We start from the raw sequence: 15322 nt of genomic DNA, 5'->3' as shown, positions 1-15322 counted from the left end.
ATCTTTAAGTGATTTACATCTTTTAAAAAATCTTTGTTTCTCATACTAGTGTTTTAGAAAACTCCTATTTCAGCCTCTGTCTGACAGCTTCTTTTTCCTTTTTCTTTTCCTTCCTTTTTTCTTTCTCTTTAAGGCTCCTACTCCTCAAACCCCCTTCTCTCTGATTGGCCAGCCTTCAGAAAGCCTTGGGGGGGTCAACCTTATTGTAACTTGGTATTAAACTCACACATCTTGACTGCAGAAGCATTGTTCAGCTCCATTCATTCAGACGAGTTAGCGTTTTTTTACTAAATTTAAATTAAAACACTAAATTCAACCTGTTATCAGCAAAAAAAAATGTACGGTTGTTCTGTGGTTGGTTTTTAGACACTATACTATCCAACAGAGGCAACGTCAATCAATTTTTGACCGTCACAGAGCCACCAGTGTTTTGGAGTTAATAGCTGCCATGCTAACTGGTGACTCTCAGCCGACAGTATCAGTGAGGGGCGAGAGTCACCAGTTAACAGGGTCACACTTAGCACTGAAACACCAGCAACATCTGCAGGTGAATGATTAACTCTTGACGTAGTTTTCTGGTTCTTTTATTATAAACTGGGTCTCAGACTCAGCAGTCTGTGTGCTTTTTTTGGTCTGGGAGGGTTTCTGATTTATTGACACGTTTACATCCTGTTATGTCACAGTCTGGGAAGTGTCCACGGATAATGCAGACATGAGCATCAAGTGACAGTTGTGTTTTTTAATTGCTCTTTGGGTACACGCTGGATTTCTCAGCTAAAAAACGTTTGTCCACCTAATATCTGTCCACTTGCTGATCTCTTCTATCCACTCATTAGTATTTCACAAAACTGTGACCCGTTTACCTTCCCTCAAAGTGACGATGTTTAGTTTAAAAATGTGTTTTTTGGTGGTTAACTCCCCCACGTTAGTTGACAAACCATTATAATCTGCGTGCATTCGGCGTTGTTGATAAACTAATAATCCCTCTATAAGAGCATGTCTGATTTGACAGACCGGTGGGGACCCTGTAGCTGTTTGCAAAGAGGCTAAAGCCTCATACCCAACTGTGCTACATTACAACAGATAAATTACCTTATGATTGTATTCTACTCTGTTACTGCATCAAACCTGATGCGTTTCAGTTCAATCCAACTCTTTTTTTTTTTTTTTATACTGGAGCAATAACTCGTGAATTTGCACAAAGCAGATCATTTTGGACAGTTTGGTGTCGATGCTTGCTTCTTTCAACATGTTAAAGTGTATTTCTGCTCCACTCAGCATGCTTCGTCTTTAACCAGACAATTTCTAACCTATGCTTTGTCTGAAAAAATTGAATTACAGCTTTGACAGCTCCTTTATTTTGACTTTTATTTAAGACAAAACCAAAACATCTGTCTTTCACCAAACCTCTTCAGCTCTCACCGTGCTTCAGATGATTACTAATGCACATACAGGAGGACTAAGTGAGCGTCTGGCAGGCCAAAGAAAGCCAGCGAGGTGTGAGGTGAGCGGGTCACAGACGGCCTGTGAGCCGATCACCGTCTGATGGAGTCAAACCCCCAAACAGACTGCAGAATCCATCTAGGAACCCAGTGCGAGCGAGCGGCGTGGGTTTTCTGCAGACAGGAAACCACATGATATGAGTGCTTGAGTGTCTGCAGTGTGTCTGTGTGATAGTATGTGTGTGTAGGTGTCTCTTTCTCTGTTTTACACATATGTTCTCTGTGGTGTGGGACGGCTGAGGTCATCTGAGTGGAGAGTGTCTCATATTGTGGCCGAGGTTGTTTAATGGAGGACACAACGGCTCAGGCCAAAATTCCTCCTTTTATTGATGATTCAAAGACAAAAATCACATCACAGCAAGATTTCGAACATGAAAACATCAGTGAAGAGACTGAAGAGACTTAAAACAATCATAAATACAGAGAAATCAGCAGTAATCGAGTTAAACAGGTAATCCTTTGTCTGCTTAAATAGATCCTACATGTTCAAACTGCTCACCCTCATCTCCTAGCCAAATGTTCATCTGCCCATAGTTACAGAGAGGAGCACATTTCCTCATTTTGCAGGGAAGGAAATGAAATTGCAACAGTTGTGCTTTGGTTTCAGAGGAACCTGCCTGCCCTGCCTGCAGTGAGAACTTCCTCTGCTGCTCTGCTGGGAGATTATATTTCTGTCTCTGCAGAGGGAGAAGCAGAGAGGTAGCAGAGGGGTCACCAGGGCCGTGACCCGAGTCCTTTACTGTACTTCTGTTCAAATACGGCTTAAAGTCAACCCTGTTTATCGTGGTTTTGTGTATTTTCCTAAGCGGCATGTCAATTTTCTAGTCTGAGACTATAAAATTATAGACAAAAACAATGAATATCAATTTGAAAACAAACAGTAATAACTCATAACTGAAAATCTACCTTTGCTCTCAACAGTTGGATTTTTTTTTTCCAGATTTCTGATTTATGACTCTGTATTTAAAATTTTGACCTTTTCAGTGACTGTCAGGATTCAGACCAAAAAAAAAAAATCAGAAACATGACTTTTTATATGTTTTTTTTTTTTTTAAACAGACTTCTTTGGTATCTCTGACTTTGGCTGAGTTTTAACTTTTTTTCATCAAATCTCAAAATTTTTCTGATTTCTAACATTATTTTGAAATCTTTGAAGACAATTTCAGAATTCTCTCAAGTCTGACCTTAAACTTATAACATTGATGAAAATTTCAAAATATAATACTCCAAATTTGGGATAGACCGATTTGACTGCGCTGATATTAAGCATTTTGAAGCATAAGAAATCAAATTTAAGACTGTGTTATTTTGACACCAATACAGTTGGCCTCTCTGTCTACAATCGCTGCTCTGTGCCTGGGAGCTCTTTAATAAACGTGCTCAAAGGCGTTTAAACAAAGTCAAGTGTTAGAGTTTGAATTATGCTAATAATTGACACTAATATTTTTACTTGAACTACAAATAAATATGGACTCCCTTGACTACTGATAATCTCAAGTCCAAGTCCAGAATTTCCCTTTTATTATCTTAAATATTACTTTGATATCAAAACTCTGACAAATAAAAAATCAGTTTTCTCAATATTTTGTTTAAGATATTCATTTCAGCATATTAAGTTTAATTTTTGAACTTTTTTTACTGTGTTCATAAATGTGTGAGATTCAAAAATTTGTAATTTCAAAACCATAATACTTGTTTTACCTCAAAATACTGTTATTTTATTATTATTATTTTGGGGGCTTTTATGTATTTAAGTAAGTAGAGGAGAACGGTGGATAGAGCACGAAACAGGGTGAGACTGGGGAGTGACATGTGGGAAAAACGCCAGAGGCTTGATTTGAACCCGGGCCACCTGCGTGAGGGTGACCTCATGGAGTGTGACCCAGACCACTGGGCTTTCTGCACTCCACATTGACTAAAGACATTGACATTTTAACAGTTTCTGGCTGTGAAATGAGAGTACATGGACGTAGCCACCGTGACATTCCTCATTTGTTTTTGACAAAGAGTTTTCTAGCCGAGCCGTGGCAGAAATGTAGAACCTGAATCAAGATGAGGCAAAGAGATGGGTCTTCAGCCTCTTTGCGGACAGCTACAGGTCGCCCACCTGTCAGTCATGTCAGCCATACCCATATATGGGCAAAGCCCTTGAGAACAATTCACAGTTTTTTACACCAAATATGGCGGTTTCCCATCATGCTACTCCTTCTTTTCTGAGGTTAGAATGATTCTTTTTATGCTTGACTCCACCAAAAATAAAATGTTTTACTTTAAGAAATTTCAGAGTAGTTTCTTTTTCTGTGCAGAGCTCAGACGACGACTTGAAGTCTGACGGTTTGACTCTCCCAGCATCGCTCAGCTGTCATCCAAACATAAATCTTACAAGAATCACTGTACACTCAGATGAAACTGAAGTGCACCTCAGTGCCACAAACCAAGATGCCAGCCTGCAAGAAGGATGCCAAAGGGTAGCTGTTACACTCCACACTCCTGTGATCCGTCCACTCGGCTTGTCGCCGGGCAGATTTTGCAACGAGCATCAATGAAGCCAAAACAATCTTGGCAATAAGGGTTGGGCTGCGCTTGCATTTAGCTACCCCTGCTGCTGCTGTATGTAAGTTTGTGTGAATGTGTCTGTATGGGGTTGTAGGGGTGAAAGAGGGGTGCAACCTGACCCCCTTTCCTCCCCTAAGTTGGTCTCCTACTCGCACACAAACACACACTAACACACACACTAACACACACATACACACTGACCGGGACAGCTGCCATACTCAGGGCCTCTCCCAGCGCACCAGAGGAAAAGACTTCAGCTAAAAGAACCTTTTTTCTCCTCTTTTTTCATCTCCCTTCATCTTTCACTTTTTTTCTTGTGGTGGTCGTACATTTAAACCCTGCAAGGCTCCCGAGGTCAAAGAGCCCTGCTGCTCCCCTCCTCCTGCTTCACTTACAGACTTCAATCAGGGCTCTGTGTGTTCTAACTGATGGTCTATTTTTAACTAATATCTGCTTTATACTTATATAATCTGTATGTTTGTTCCATCACAGAGCGTCACTGCTTTTTATTTGTCGTTGTCTTTCAACACAAAAACACTTATCACCTTTTCTCCAAAGCTAAACAAGTACGTGACAACAGGTGGAGCACGGCACTTAAACAAGCTAAAAGTAGCATTAAGGGCTAACTGCTGCCTCGGGCTCCTTCCAGTGCTCCCAGAGGACCCCAGACGGCAGGCAGACCCTCGGCAGGCAGGCGGCCAGAGAGGACGCCTGACCGTAACCCAGATGACGTGCAGTCAGTGGATGTGGTGGGAAAAGGCCAGAGTGGAGGGAGGAAGTGAAAAGGGGGGTTTAAAGGGTAGAGGGGAAGAGAGCAGGTATCAGGTGTCAACAGACAACTCCCCAAAACTTTGTGTGTGAGGTCTGTGCTGCTTTGTTTGCCACTCAAGACACACCTTTTTCAATTAAACAAGAGGAAAGATTCAATTCAAAAATATTTCCCATCGGTTTAAATGGTTTTTGAAAAGAAAGTTGAAAGTCTTCAAATTTGAGGGGTTCGGTTTTCATCGATCAACATGTAACTATTATATTCTGTCCTTTATATCAAACTAATATTTTTTTACATATTTATTTGGAGATACATCTTTCTCATTCTGTCAAATGTCCCAAAAAATTTCAATAACACTAATAAAGGTTCTACCGGAACAACACAAACCTGAAACTCTAACTTTTCTCTCAACATACTTAATTTTGACGCAGAATTTAGCTTTTTTCTACGTTTTTCTGAATTTTTTCTTACTTGTAAGTTTGACCTTCAAATTTCGAATTCATTTTCAAACTCTGGCTTCAACTTCAAATTTTAGAAAATATCGATTGATTTTTCAGGATGCTGCCTTATTTTGCAGAATGTCACATTTTAATATTTGACACTTTATAAGCAAAATTTTGACTTTTTTTACTCTAATTCCAAGGTTTTTCCAATTTCCTTGCAATTAATTCAAAAAGTAAATTTTTTAAGGAATTTAGATAATTTTTTTTCATAATTTTGCCTTTTTCTGTATTAAGAGTTTTTTAATGTCTTTCTTTTCATTTTTTTTTTGTTTGTTAGATTTGTAATAGAATTCAGACCTTTTTTCCTCTGATTTTTGAGACTAAACTTGGAATTATAAAAGCAAACACTCACAACTTTAAGTGGACTGAATCCTCTTAAACATGAACTTTGAACTTGTGTATCTCTGGATATTGGAGCTTGATTTTAATTAAAGTCTTATTTAAAGTAGTCAAAACTAAACACTGAAAGAGTGATGACTCCTGGTTTCAAATCTTTAAACTTTAATATGAAGGTGGATGACATTCATTTATCTCTTGATAATTTTTTGGCAAATCACACAAAATTCAAATGTGATCTTCATCACAGTAAAGTTCAGTAAAGCGCCAACATCAACACAGGCTGCAAATTTAAAGTGACCAGGAAGCTGTTTCCACACCTTTAAAAATACGGATTGAACTACACCCACTGTATGAGTAAGTTGTAAATACAGAGATTTATAATATCAGTGACACCAGATTCTGATTCAGAAGTTACACAAAGCAAGAAATCAAACTCACTGCATCCAGCCTGGTTAAAGAATGTGAATATTTCTGACATTAAAAAAGTTAAGATCAGCATTTTTTTGAGCTCTCTGTTTGTTGCTTTTAAGCTGTACGTGATTAAAATCAGTGTCCTCGCTCTGAGCTCTTATTTCCAACCTGAACAATTAATCAATGCCTCTGAGCTGCAGCTCAAGTTCACATTATAAATGATATCACGTCTCTATTTTAAGCAGGTGAAGTAATTGTGCGGTATGGACATCAATATTTGATATTTGGATGGCAGGAAAAGAAGATGGATGCTCTTTTCTTTTCTTCATCCTTTCCCTCCCTCTGTTTGTGTTTTGTACGGTTCGTGTGAGTGACAGAGCTCCGCTGGGGTCGGGGTGTAACTCAAACCCAGGGCGAGTCTGACAGAGCAACACAAAAAGTGGGGAAAAACAACATAGTTCATGCGCTCTGTCCCACTTTGCGCTATTATTACCGAGCAGGCTGTCAGGTCAGAGGGAGAGAGGAGGGAGTTAGGGAGAGAGGAGGGAGCCTGATGGAGGAGGAGGAGGAGATGAAATTACACCTGTTCTGGTGGCTGACTAACGACTTTGAAATGCGAGTGGAGCTCGCTCGCCGCCAAAATCATTTTCCCAACAATACAGGCTGATCTTTAAACAAGCAGAAGTGGGACGCTGTACTGACGTGACGCAGAGACGGGCCGATGTGCTGAGACACTAACAAACCCTCAGGCAGTGCCGCAGTGTTTACATGTGTGTGTGATCTTAAGTCTGTTATAGACAGAAAGTTTTTACTGAGATACTGTATACAACTTATCTGGTCTAATATGACTTTTTTAGAGGAGGAATCGTTTAGGAGGGTTTGTGCCTCTTCAATCAGCTTTCCTGAAAATTTACAGAATTGTTTTTTAAATCATTGGAAGAATTTCAGATGCTCCACCCCCAAGCGTTAAAAAGTTTCATGTATTTTCAGAGTAGGATGAGTCTGATATGTCATTAAAAACAAGCTGAAGAAGCCAGAGTGTAACTTCTACAACATGATAAGGTAAATCAATGGCCACATGTGCCGACATCTCATCCAGACTTGGCACTTCTTTGACGTAGATGCTCTTTTTCATCCCATCACCTTCCCAGGTTTGCATGAAACAAAGTCATCACCAATGCCTTTCTGCTTGCTCACAACTAACAGATTCACCCAACTTCTTGCAAATTAAGAGGAGGCTTACAAAAAAAACTCTAAAGTCAGAGTACAAATGTTGATATTTAGGTCCACAAATTGAGCAAAATCCCAAAGCAAGTGTTTCTGTCTCATTTTTGGTGAAAATTTTCCCATTAGAAATAGTAAGAGCCAGATTCAACTGAAAAAGTCCAAAAAGTCTAATTTAAAGACATCAAAAGACAAAAATCACGCCCAAAGTGCTTTAAAACAATCTGTGATTAGGGTATGAAAAAACTAACGTCAAATTTCTTGAAAGACAAAAATTTATTGGAAGAAATAAAAATGTACATTTTTCTATCCCAAGCTAAAATAAATACCCATAATTAGATTCTAAACTACGAAAACAGAAACTGAAGCAAGTTTTTAATGTCCCTATTTTATTTAAATTTTCTCATTTTCTAAATAATAACCACATTCACCCTACAAATTCTGAATAATTTTGTTTTGTCAAGAAACTTGAAAATGCATGTTTCTTACCCCATTGGTAAATTTACTTAATCTATTTATTGATTTATTTCATTTCATTTTATTTTATTTGTTATAAGCAATTCAGGCAGCATTTTTGTTGATTAATATCTTGAAATAAGACCTTTTTAATGGACACGTCAGGTGAATGTGGCCCATGTAAAGTCATATGAAGTCTACTGTGCGTTTTTTTTTAACAAAGCGTAAATATTTGCTAAGATCTCAGTTTTTAAAGTTCTGATTGACATGTTTTCATTCAGCCTCTGCATGACTACATACATAACAGTGAAACTGAGACCTAGACAAAACAGATAAACAGGAGGTGATTTAGTTACAGTGAAACACTGGCATTTTGTTTCTCCCACTGAAAAAAAAACTGAAATCCAAGCAAATTTTAAGTCTTATTTTAGTTTAAAAAATATATATTCTTAGAAACGTTTTATAACCCCGTAAATCAAGTAACAGTTTTGCCGTTTGATATCTCGAAATAAGACATTTTTCTGGACATGTCAGGTGAATGTGGCTCATATTAAGTCATAGCTGTTTTTACACATGCACCAAACTTATCTTTCTTTTAAATTTTTGGTTTGTGCTGCATGTGTGAACGCAAAACCTCAGTTTTCCCAATCCAGAATCGATCCAAAGTTTGTTGCTGATTAGGTTTTGGTGTTTTGGTGCGAGATGAAAATAACTGAAACTAATTTAATATTCTTCGGTTTTTGCAGAGTTATGCCCATGATCAATTTCTTTGATTCTCTTCCATCGGTTTGTTCTTCGCAGGTCAGAAATTACTTTGTAAAGAAAGTTAAGTTGACTTGAATGTGGTTTAACTTGGTTTCATACACACACACACACACACACACACACACACACACACACACACACACACACACACACACACACACACACACACACACACTCTTTAGATTGATGTCCTCATCCAGCATTGTTTCTAATGAAGTCTCATTCACTCTGACTGCTGCCATCTGGTTACTGTACACTCACTGCACCACATCTGCTGTGTGTTAACACACTCACACACACACACACACATACACAGATCTCTGAAATGCACCCATTTCTTTGACTTGTGTGGGGTTATAAGGTACACACACAAGTCTAACACACACCACACACACAGTTGCATGCATACAGTAGCATTTAACTCACCATCTGTTCGTTGAGGTCCTGTGAGGCCTCCATGGCTGCTCTGTTTGTCCTCCAATAAACACTTTAGGAGACAATATAAAAAAATATATGAGTTACAGGAGTGTTTTACCTTTTAATGTTCACCTGTGTAACATTTCAATGACAGAACTCATCAGAGTCAAGTTTTCAGTGTTGTATTTTAATTGGAGTCATGATACAGTATTAATTCCTTTTTTGTTTTCAGGTCGCCGTCTGCCTGTCTGTTAGACCTTCTGTCAGTGTGTTTATGTGTGAGCAACGGGAGACCGAATCAGGGAAGCAGCAGCGCTAACTTCGGCATATCATCTTCAGCCGAGGGTGAAGCTGAGAGATAATTGCAGAAGTAAATATCAACAATGAAAAAGGAGAAGTGTAAATGATCCGGCTGCTTGGCTGGCTCTGGACCACAGACACAGTGGCTGGCGAGCTCACCAAGACAGTGAGTGACCCCGTTAATACGAGACAGGAGACAGGTTGGCGCAGGAGTCTGCAGCCACGGAGAGGCCGAGGTGATTGTCTACGACTCTGGAGAGATTGAATGAGGCGATCAGAAAAATGTTGACAGAAATTACATCTTGTTCTCTGCTCTTTTTTTGTGATAAAAGAGGAGAGTGAAAAGGTGGAAACAATGCCAAGGGATCTCACGGAGCGACACAAAATGGCCCCTCTGTGCTGTAACGTTTGGCAGTTAGACAAAAGAGAAGGCTTGCACTCACACACACACACAATAACGTCCTTGAGTGTCACCAGATCTGATGTCAGCAGGCGTGTTTAAGAATCACATCTTTAGCTCACGAAAAACTGGTTCCAACTTTCTTGAAATTCCCTGTACTTTTTTTCAACTCAGTGTGTTTTTTTTCCTTTTGTTTTTTCTTAAAACGAGGAACAACCTAACCACATGCCACTGTATTCCAAACATCTCCATCATCAAGTGGAATAACATCCTATCCTGCAATCCGGGCAACAGCAGCAGAGTACTGATAAAAGCAACTGTATTAAAAGCTGTAGCATTATTTCATCACTTGTGTTTTAAAGCTAAGCAAGGACACAAATATCAACATAAATATTTCTGCAGAGTTCCTTTTTACCTTTTCTAACCCTGTCTATTTCTAATTTCTAATTCTGAATGTTTAGTGTAAGCTTGACCCCAAAAAACAGTGTTAATGATAACTGTCTTTTTGAAACAAATAAAATAAAAGTACTGTGCTAAAAATGAACATTTAGTTTAACTGGTAGAACCCAAGCTGCAACCTTCAATCTAAAAATATGAAATTGATGCATAAGTGTAAAAAACTGCAGTTCTTTGAATGTCCACCAGAGGCTGGCTGCAGACACACCAGAAACCACATCAACACCAATTCAAATAAGCTGATCTTTGAAGCAATAATAATCATGTTTACAGCCTGGTTCCAAAATAGTTGATGGATCTGAATAGCTTGATTTCTTTTTTTTTTTACAACTCATTAATAGTTATTAAACGTATACATTTTGCCCATATAAGGGCATGGCTGACTTCACTGACAAGTGAGCACCTTGTAGCTGTCTGAAAGGAGGCTAAAGACCCGTCTTTACAACTCATTGTAACTCGAAAGGAGAAAGTGTGACTATAAAACTCTGTGTCAGAAACAAATGGGTGACATCAAGTAGACAACGCCCATAAATTACAGTCTGGGATAGTTTGCCACTTGCTTTAAAACAAAGATAAGACAGAGACAAGAAGCAGCAGGAGCAAACAAAGAAAACCACTCAGTTATCAAACATCAAGTTAGCCTTAACGCCAGTTTGTGGCTTCTACTGCAGCACAAGTCATATCAGAGGAGATGACAGAGAGTTTATATTCCAGGTTTTTTAAGTTTTTGTAAAAAAAAAAAATGGAGAAAACTCATGAGTATGTTGGCACATTATTGTTTGGTTTTCTGGTTGCCTGTCAGTTATGGTCACAGTCTCACTCTTCACATCTCCATGCTTGTTTTCAAACATTTAAGTTGCTCCCCCCAATCGTTTCGGCCATGATGGTAAAATCTTTTTTGAATATTCCACTGTCTGCCATATCTGCAGAGCTGAACGGACAGTAGGCTAGGTTTAAATAAGCGGTTTGCTTCTGCCTGTGTCTGTCACCATTTGTGTAGCTTGTTAAAGCATTTGTTTTGCGAAACATGTTAAATGGAAGTCAACCATCATCATAAACCGTCATCATGAAATCATCTTTCTGTGTCCACTGGTTTATGACCTGAGCAGGATAATGTATAGTTAACAGGTGGTTATGAAAATTGTTATCTTCATTTTGCGTGTGGATCTTGCTCACCCTGTCATTATTCTAACTTGCCTCATCATAATGTGTACTTTTACATGACTTACACGCGGCATGTGTACATTCAACTTTTTGTCACATTGCCATCAGTAAACCAACAGTTATCTGCTGTAAATGAACATTGAACATAACAACAGTTATAAGTTAAAAGATGTAAAGAGGAAGAACTGGCTTTAAATTAATTTAAAAGGTAAGAAAAAGGAAGACTTTATCTAGAAATGAGCATCTCTTTTTTAGTTTCACCATGGAGTGTGTCTTGGTGTGTGCACTGAGGAGTTTTCTGGCTCGATCCGTTAAACTAACTGGCATCCTTTTAATTTTTCATAGCGTTCAGCTCCTCCTCGCCTGAAACCCAAGACAATAATGCGTCTCTCAGGTGAATTGATTTGTGCAGCAGCCTCCCCTCACTGCCCCCTGCTCCCTCCCTCCTCTTGCTCTTTTTTCCCCCCTCTCACCTTTGTGGAGGACAGAATCAGCCTTCTGTCTACTTGAAACTCACTTTCATTCTCATTAACGACCCCTTTAGAATTAAACTACAAAGAATCATAAAGTTAGTTAAATGTATAAATCTGAGAGTCATCTAAATGCCTTTGATGAACTGTCCCACTCCAAGTTTGCCTCACATGGCCCTTAACCCACCCCGTAGTTACCTGACACTGCACGGAGAATCAATAATGCTGCCATTTCCTTTAGTGTCCCAGCAGAGAGAATTATATTTCCCTCCATGGCTTTTGACAGAAGACACACACATGAGACGGGGGGATTTAAAGTGGAGTACACACACACACACATGTACACACACTGCGGTATTTCCAGGCTTCATGTATAAACCGAGCAGATAAACCGCAGACTGCAGATATAAACTCATATTATCGACTTGATAATAGTCATTACACGCGGGGTATTTGCACACCGACGCCTTTTAATTGTCGTCATTAACGTCTCATTTTCTTTTATGTCAGCAGCATTTGTTAACACGCATGAAGACACTTAATTGTATTATACACAAAATTACTCAAAAACACCAATCAGTTTGTTCATTTATTTATATATTAAAAAAAAGCTTCAAACACATAAAATATTTAAAAATACGAATTTAAAAATAAGTCTCGTGAAAACTTCAACCCAAAGGCCTCGATATACAGGGACAATGCAGAGTAGAGCTCTTTTTTTATTTTATTAATTTATTTATTCGGCAAACCTTTTCAAAGTAAATTATTTTTAGATATATCTCGGTCTCCACTCGTTCATCATCATTCTCTGACTTTAACATACATTTTTTTTTAAAAGATCAATCTAAATAGGGAAATTAAGAAATACAATAAAGTGACACCTGTGTAATACGTAGTAAATTCTCAAAAGAACAAAAAATAAGGATAAACAGAAAAATAGGAATGCTGAAAAAAAAGGTCAATTCGACGGATAACGTCAGCACGTAACGTCATATTTTACTCACTGGGATGCCAGGTTCTAATTTAACCTGCATTATCGTTGCAGCCTTTTAAATGCAGCTGTAAAAGAACTGAAATAATAATAAAAAGATAAATATTCGGTGACTTTTTTTAGCCGTTCCCCAAATCTCCACGCCCCACATCCACGTCTTATGCGCATTAAAAATCCTTGCTTAAATTTGAGCCCCTCATGTGAAACGTAATCTGCTCGGATTAAGGCCTATCAGATTTTCAGTCGTGCAGTGTAACTTGTCATGTTGTTAGGGGCAGGGGCCATTCAAGCCCTGAGAGCCCGGCCGTGGTTTAAGATTCCCTCTTTCCTCCATATCGAATACAAACACAAACTCCACGTGGATTGAGGGCGAGAAAAAAGAGGGGACAAGCGGAGGGATGCTGGCAGGACAGAGAGAGGGACACAGAGGAGAGGGGACAGGTCCTGTTAGTGGGATGAAATCTAAATGAAAAGACACCACAGTGACTTCTTAACATTAGGTTCACTATTTTTTATTTACGTTTTACTTAAAATAAAAACGATGTCACACCAGATTCACTCGAACCTCGTCTCATCAGGTGATGTCAGGGAATAAAACTACTGTAGGCCACGTGAATAAATCTACACAAAGGCCTGCTCATAAATGAATTAAGCTTAAACTGGATCCTTACAAATAAAGTAAGCACAAAATTTTACCCAAACGAATATTACTGTCTTTGCTTTAAATTTTAAATGTTGAAATTTGGTTATTTATACATAGCCTATATTAGTGGTATCAAACTATTTAAATCTAGCCTAAATAACAATAAACACTTCACTGTTTGAGGTGTCATGAAGGCTGATGGGTGTTAATCATGAGTCCTTTTCAGCTCAATCATTTTCCGGCCTCTCAGGTAGATTTTCCTGCATGTCAAGTGTCATGAAATAATCTTTATTGTGATTTGGCGCCATGTAATAACGTATATGCAATCGTATCAGAGAGTTGAGCTCATGTCTAGCAGATCAGAACCATAGGTAAGTCTATTTATTACAAGCAGAAACAAAGTGAACGTACCTGCTGCGTTTAGCTATTTTCGTCCCAGTGAAGTTCCCAGATTTCCTCCTCTCCTCTCAAACTTTCATAATCAAACACAGAGAGGTCTCGGCACAGCTCTCCCTGCTGTCTGCAGCCTGTCACTGACTGGGTCTACACTCTTCAGCCTCTGCTGCCCATTACCAGCCAGAGCCCAAAAACCAAAGCTCGCGGACTCATTCACACTCGATTTAACACGTTTACAAACTCAAACACGAGTCCCGAGTCTCTGTGTGAGTGGCCTGTCCGCTCACTTCAGAGGGAAACACCATTATTTTTACTCCGCGTCCAAGTTTGAGCACCGGGCTGTTCACACGCATTACGCTCAACTTCATTATTGCTGCCGCGCCGCCGCGCATGCGCCCAGCTGCCATGCGGACGCTGTTGGGCAACAGTCCATTGGACTAATGGGGGTTCAGAAGGGGAGGAAGCTTGGGAGGGAGGAGTAGGGGGGGATACCAAAGTGACATTCTTATTAATAGTTTGAGCAAATGACGTGCTCACAGTTTTATTTATCCCATCAGAGCAAAACAACACGATGCACCCACTGACCACTCTTCATCCATCTATCTACCTATATATTTTTTTTAAGAAGCTTTTAGCACTTTTTGGAGCTTTGAAAATTAATTTCAGTGTGTCAGGATATTTTAAAAAAAGTCATTATAATATATGTTTTCAAAGAATAACAGGGAGCTGGCTGCTCACACAAAGCCTTTAAACTGCCATAGGTGGGGACATGCTTATGAAAATCTGTCATGCTGAGGCCCAATTTAGTTGTGCTGGTTTTTCTAGAAATTATGACATCATTAAATCCTAATATGTATAATTATATAAATTAAAATAGATGATAATACTGTTTTGTGACCGTGTATATAAAAAAGAAATACTTTTATTGCATTCTATAATGACATTTATTTTGATGACAGCGATACAAGACAATTCATACATTTAATTTCAACACACTTTAATATGTCATCGTTGTAAATGGAGGTACGTAAAGAGAAGTATTGGAACAATAATACACTATAATAAAAAAGCGAATAGGTTAAGATGTGCAACCAGTGTTTCAAAAGTTGCAAAAAAAAATCCTATGATTTCAGCAGTCTACTACACTGTAAAAAATAAATTTAAAATTATTTTAACCAACTGACTCAAAAATCTGAGAGAAAACACTCTATACTGACTTGATCAGTACAACAAAACCCATATTATCAGGTTTAGAAATGAAATATTTTAGATATACTCAGGTGATATTTCATAACAACCCACTTATTTCATCAGTACACTAACATAACTTTTTGGAAACTAAAGCATTTAATACTTGTCATGCTTTTGTGGTTACAAAATTGGATGTTTTAAGAGGACGGATTTTTTAATTGGTTAGAAATAAGAAAAATGTTGGATAAAAAACTATGACATCAACAGAAATACAAACTACACAGTCAAAAAAACATCTAAAGTGTTGTTTGAACATGTTTAAAGCAGAGTTTTGTATCAACCCTTACTTGTCACTGGCCCAAATGCATC

At 38.5% G+C, this 15322-nt stretch overlaps 1 protein-coding gene across 2 annotated transcripts in view; it reads right to left on the bottom strand.

The window, feature by feature from the left end:
• eya4 (EYA transcriptional coactivator and phosphatase 4) overlaps positions 1-14125 on the bottom strand; it is a 57075-nt gene extending 42950 nt beyond the window's left edge. For both annotated transcript variants that reach the window (XM_074685628.1, XM_074685629.1), the window contains exons 1-2: positions 13778-14125; positions 8952-9012 (exon numbers count right to left, since the gene is read on the bottom strand). In XM_074685628.1, the coding sequence (XP_074541729.1) occupies positions 8952-8984 (33 nt within the window). In that variant the 5' untranslated portion in view covers positions 8985-9012; positions 13778-14125. The remainder of the gene's footprint in view (positions 1-8951; positions 9013-13777) is intronic.
• Positions 14126-15322: the final 1197 nt, after the last annotated feature.

Source organism: Halichoeres trimaculatus, unplaced genomic scaffold (genome assembly GCF_033239565.1).
Source record: "Halichoeres trimaculatus isolate MK-OKI-2021-1 unplaced genomic scaffold, fHalTri1.1 fHalTri1_scaffold_13, whole genome shotgun sequence".
Lineage (NCBI taxonomy): Eukaryota > Metazoa > Chordata > Actinopteri > Labriformes > Labridae > Halichoeres > Halichoeres trimaculatus.
This window is presented reverse-complemented; position numbering and strand designations above follow the sequence as displayed.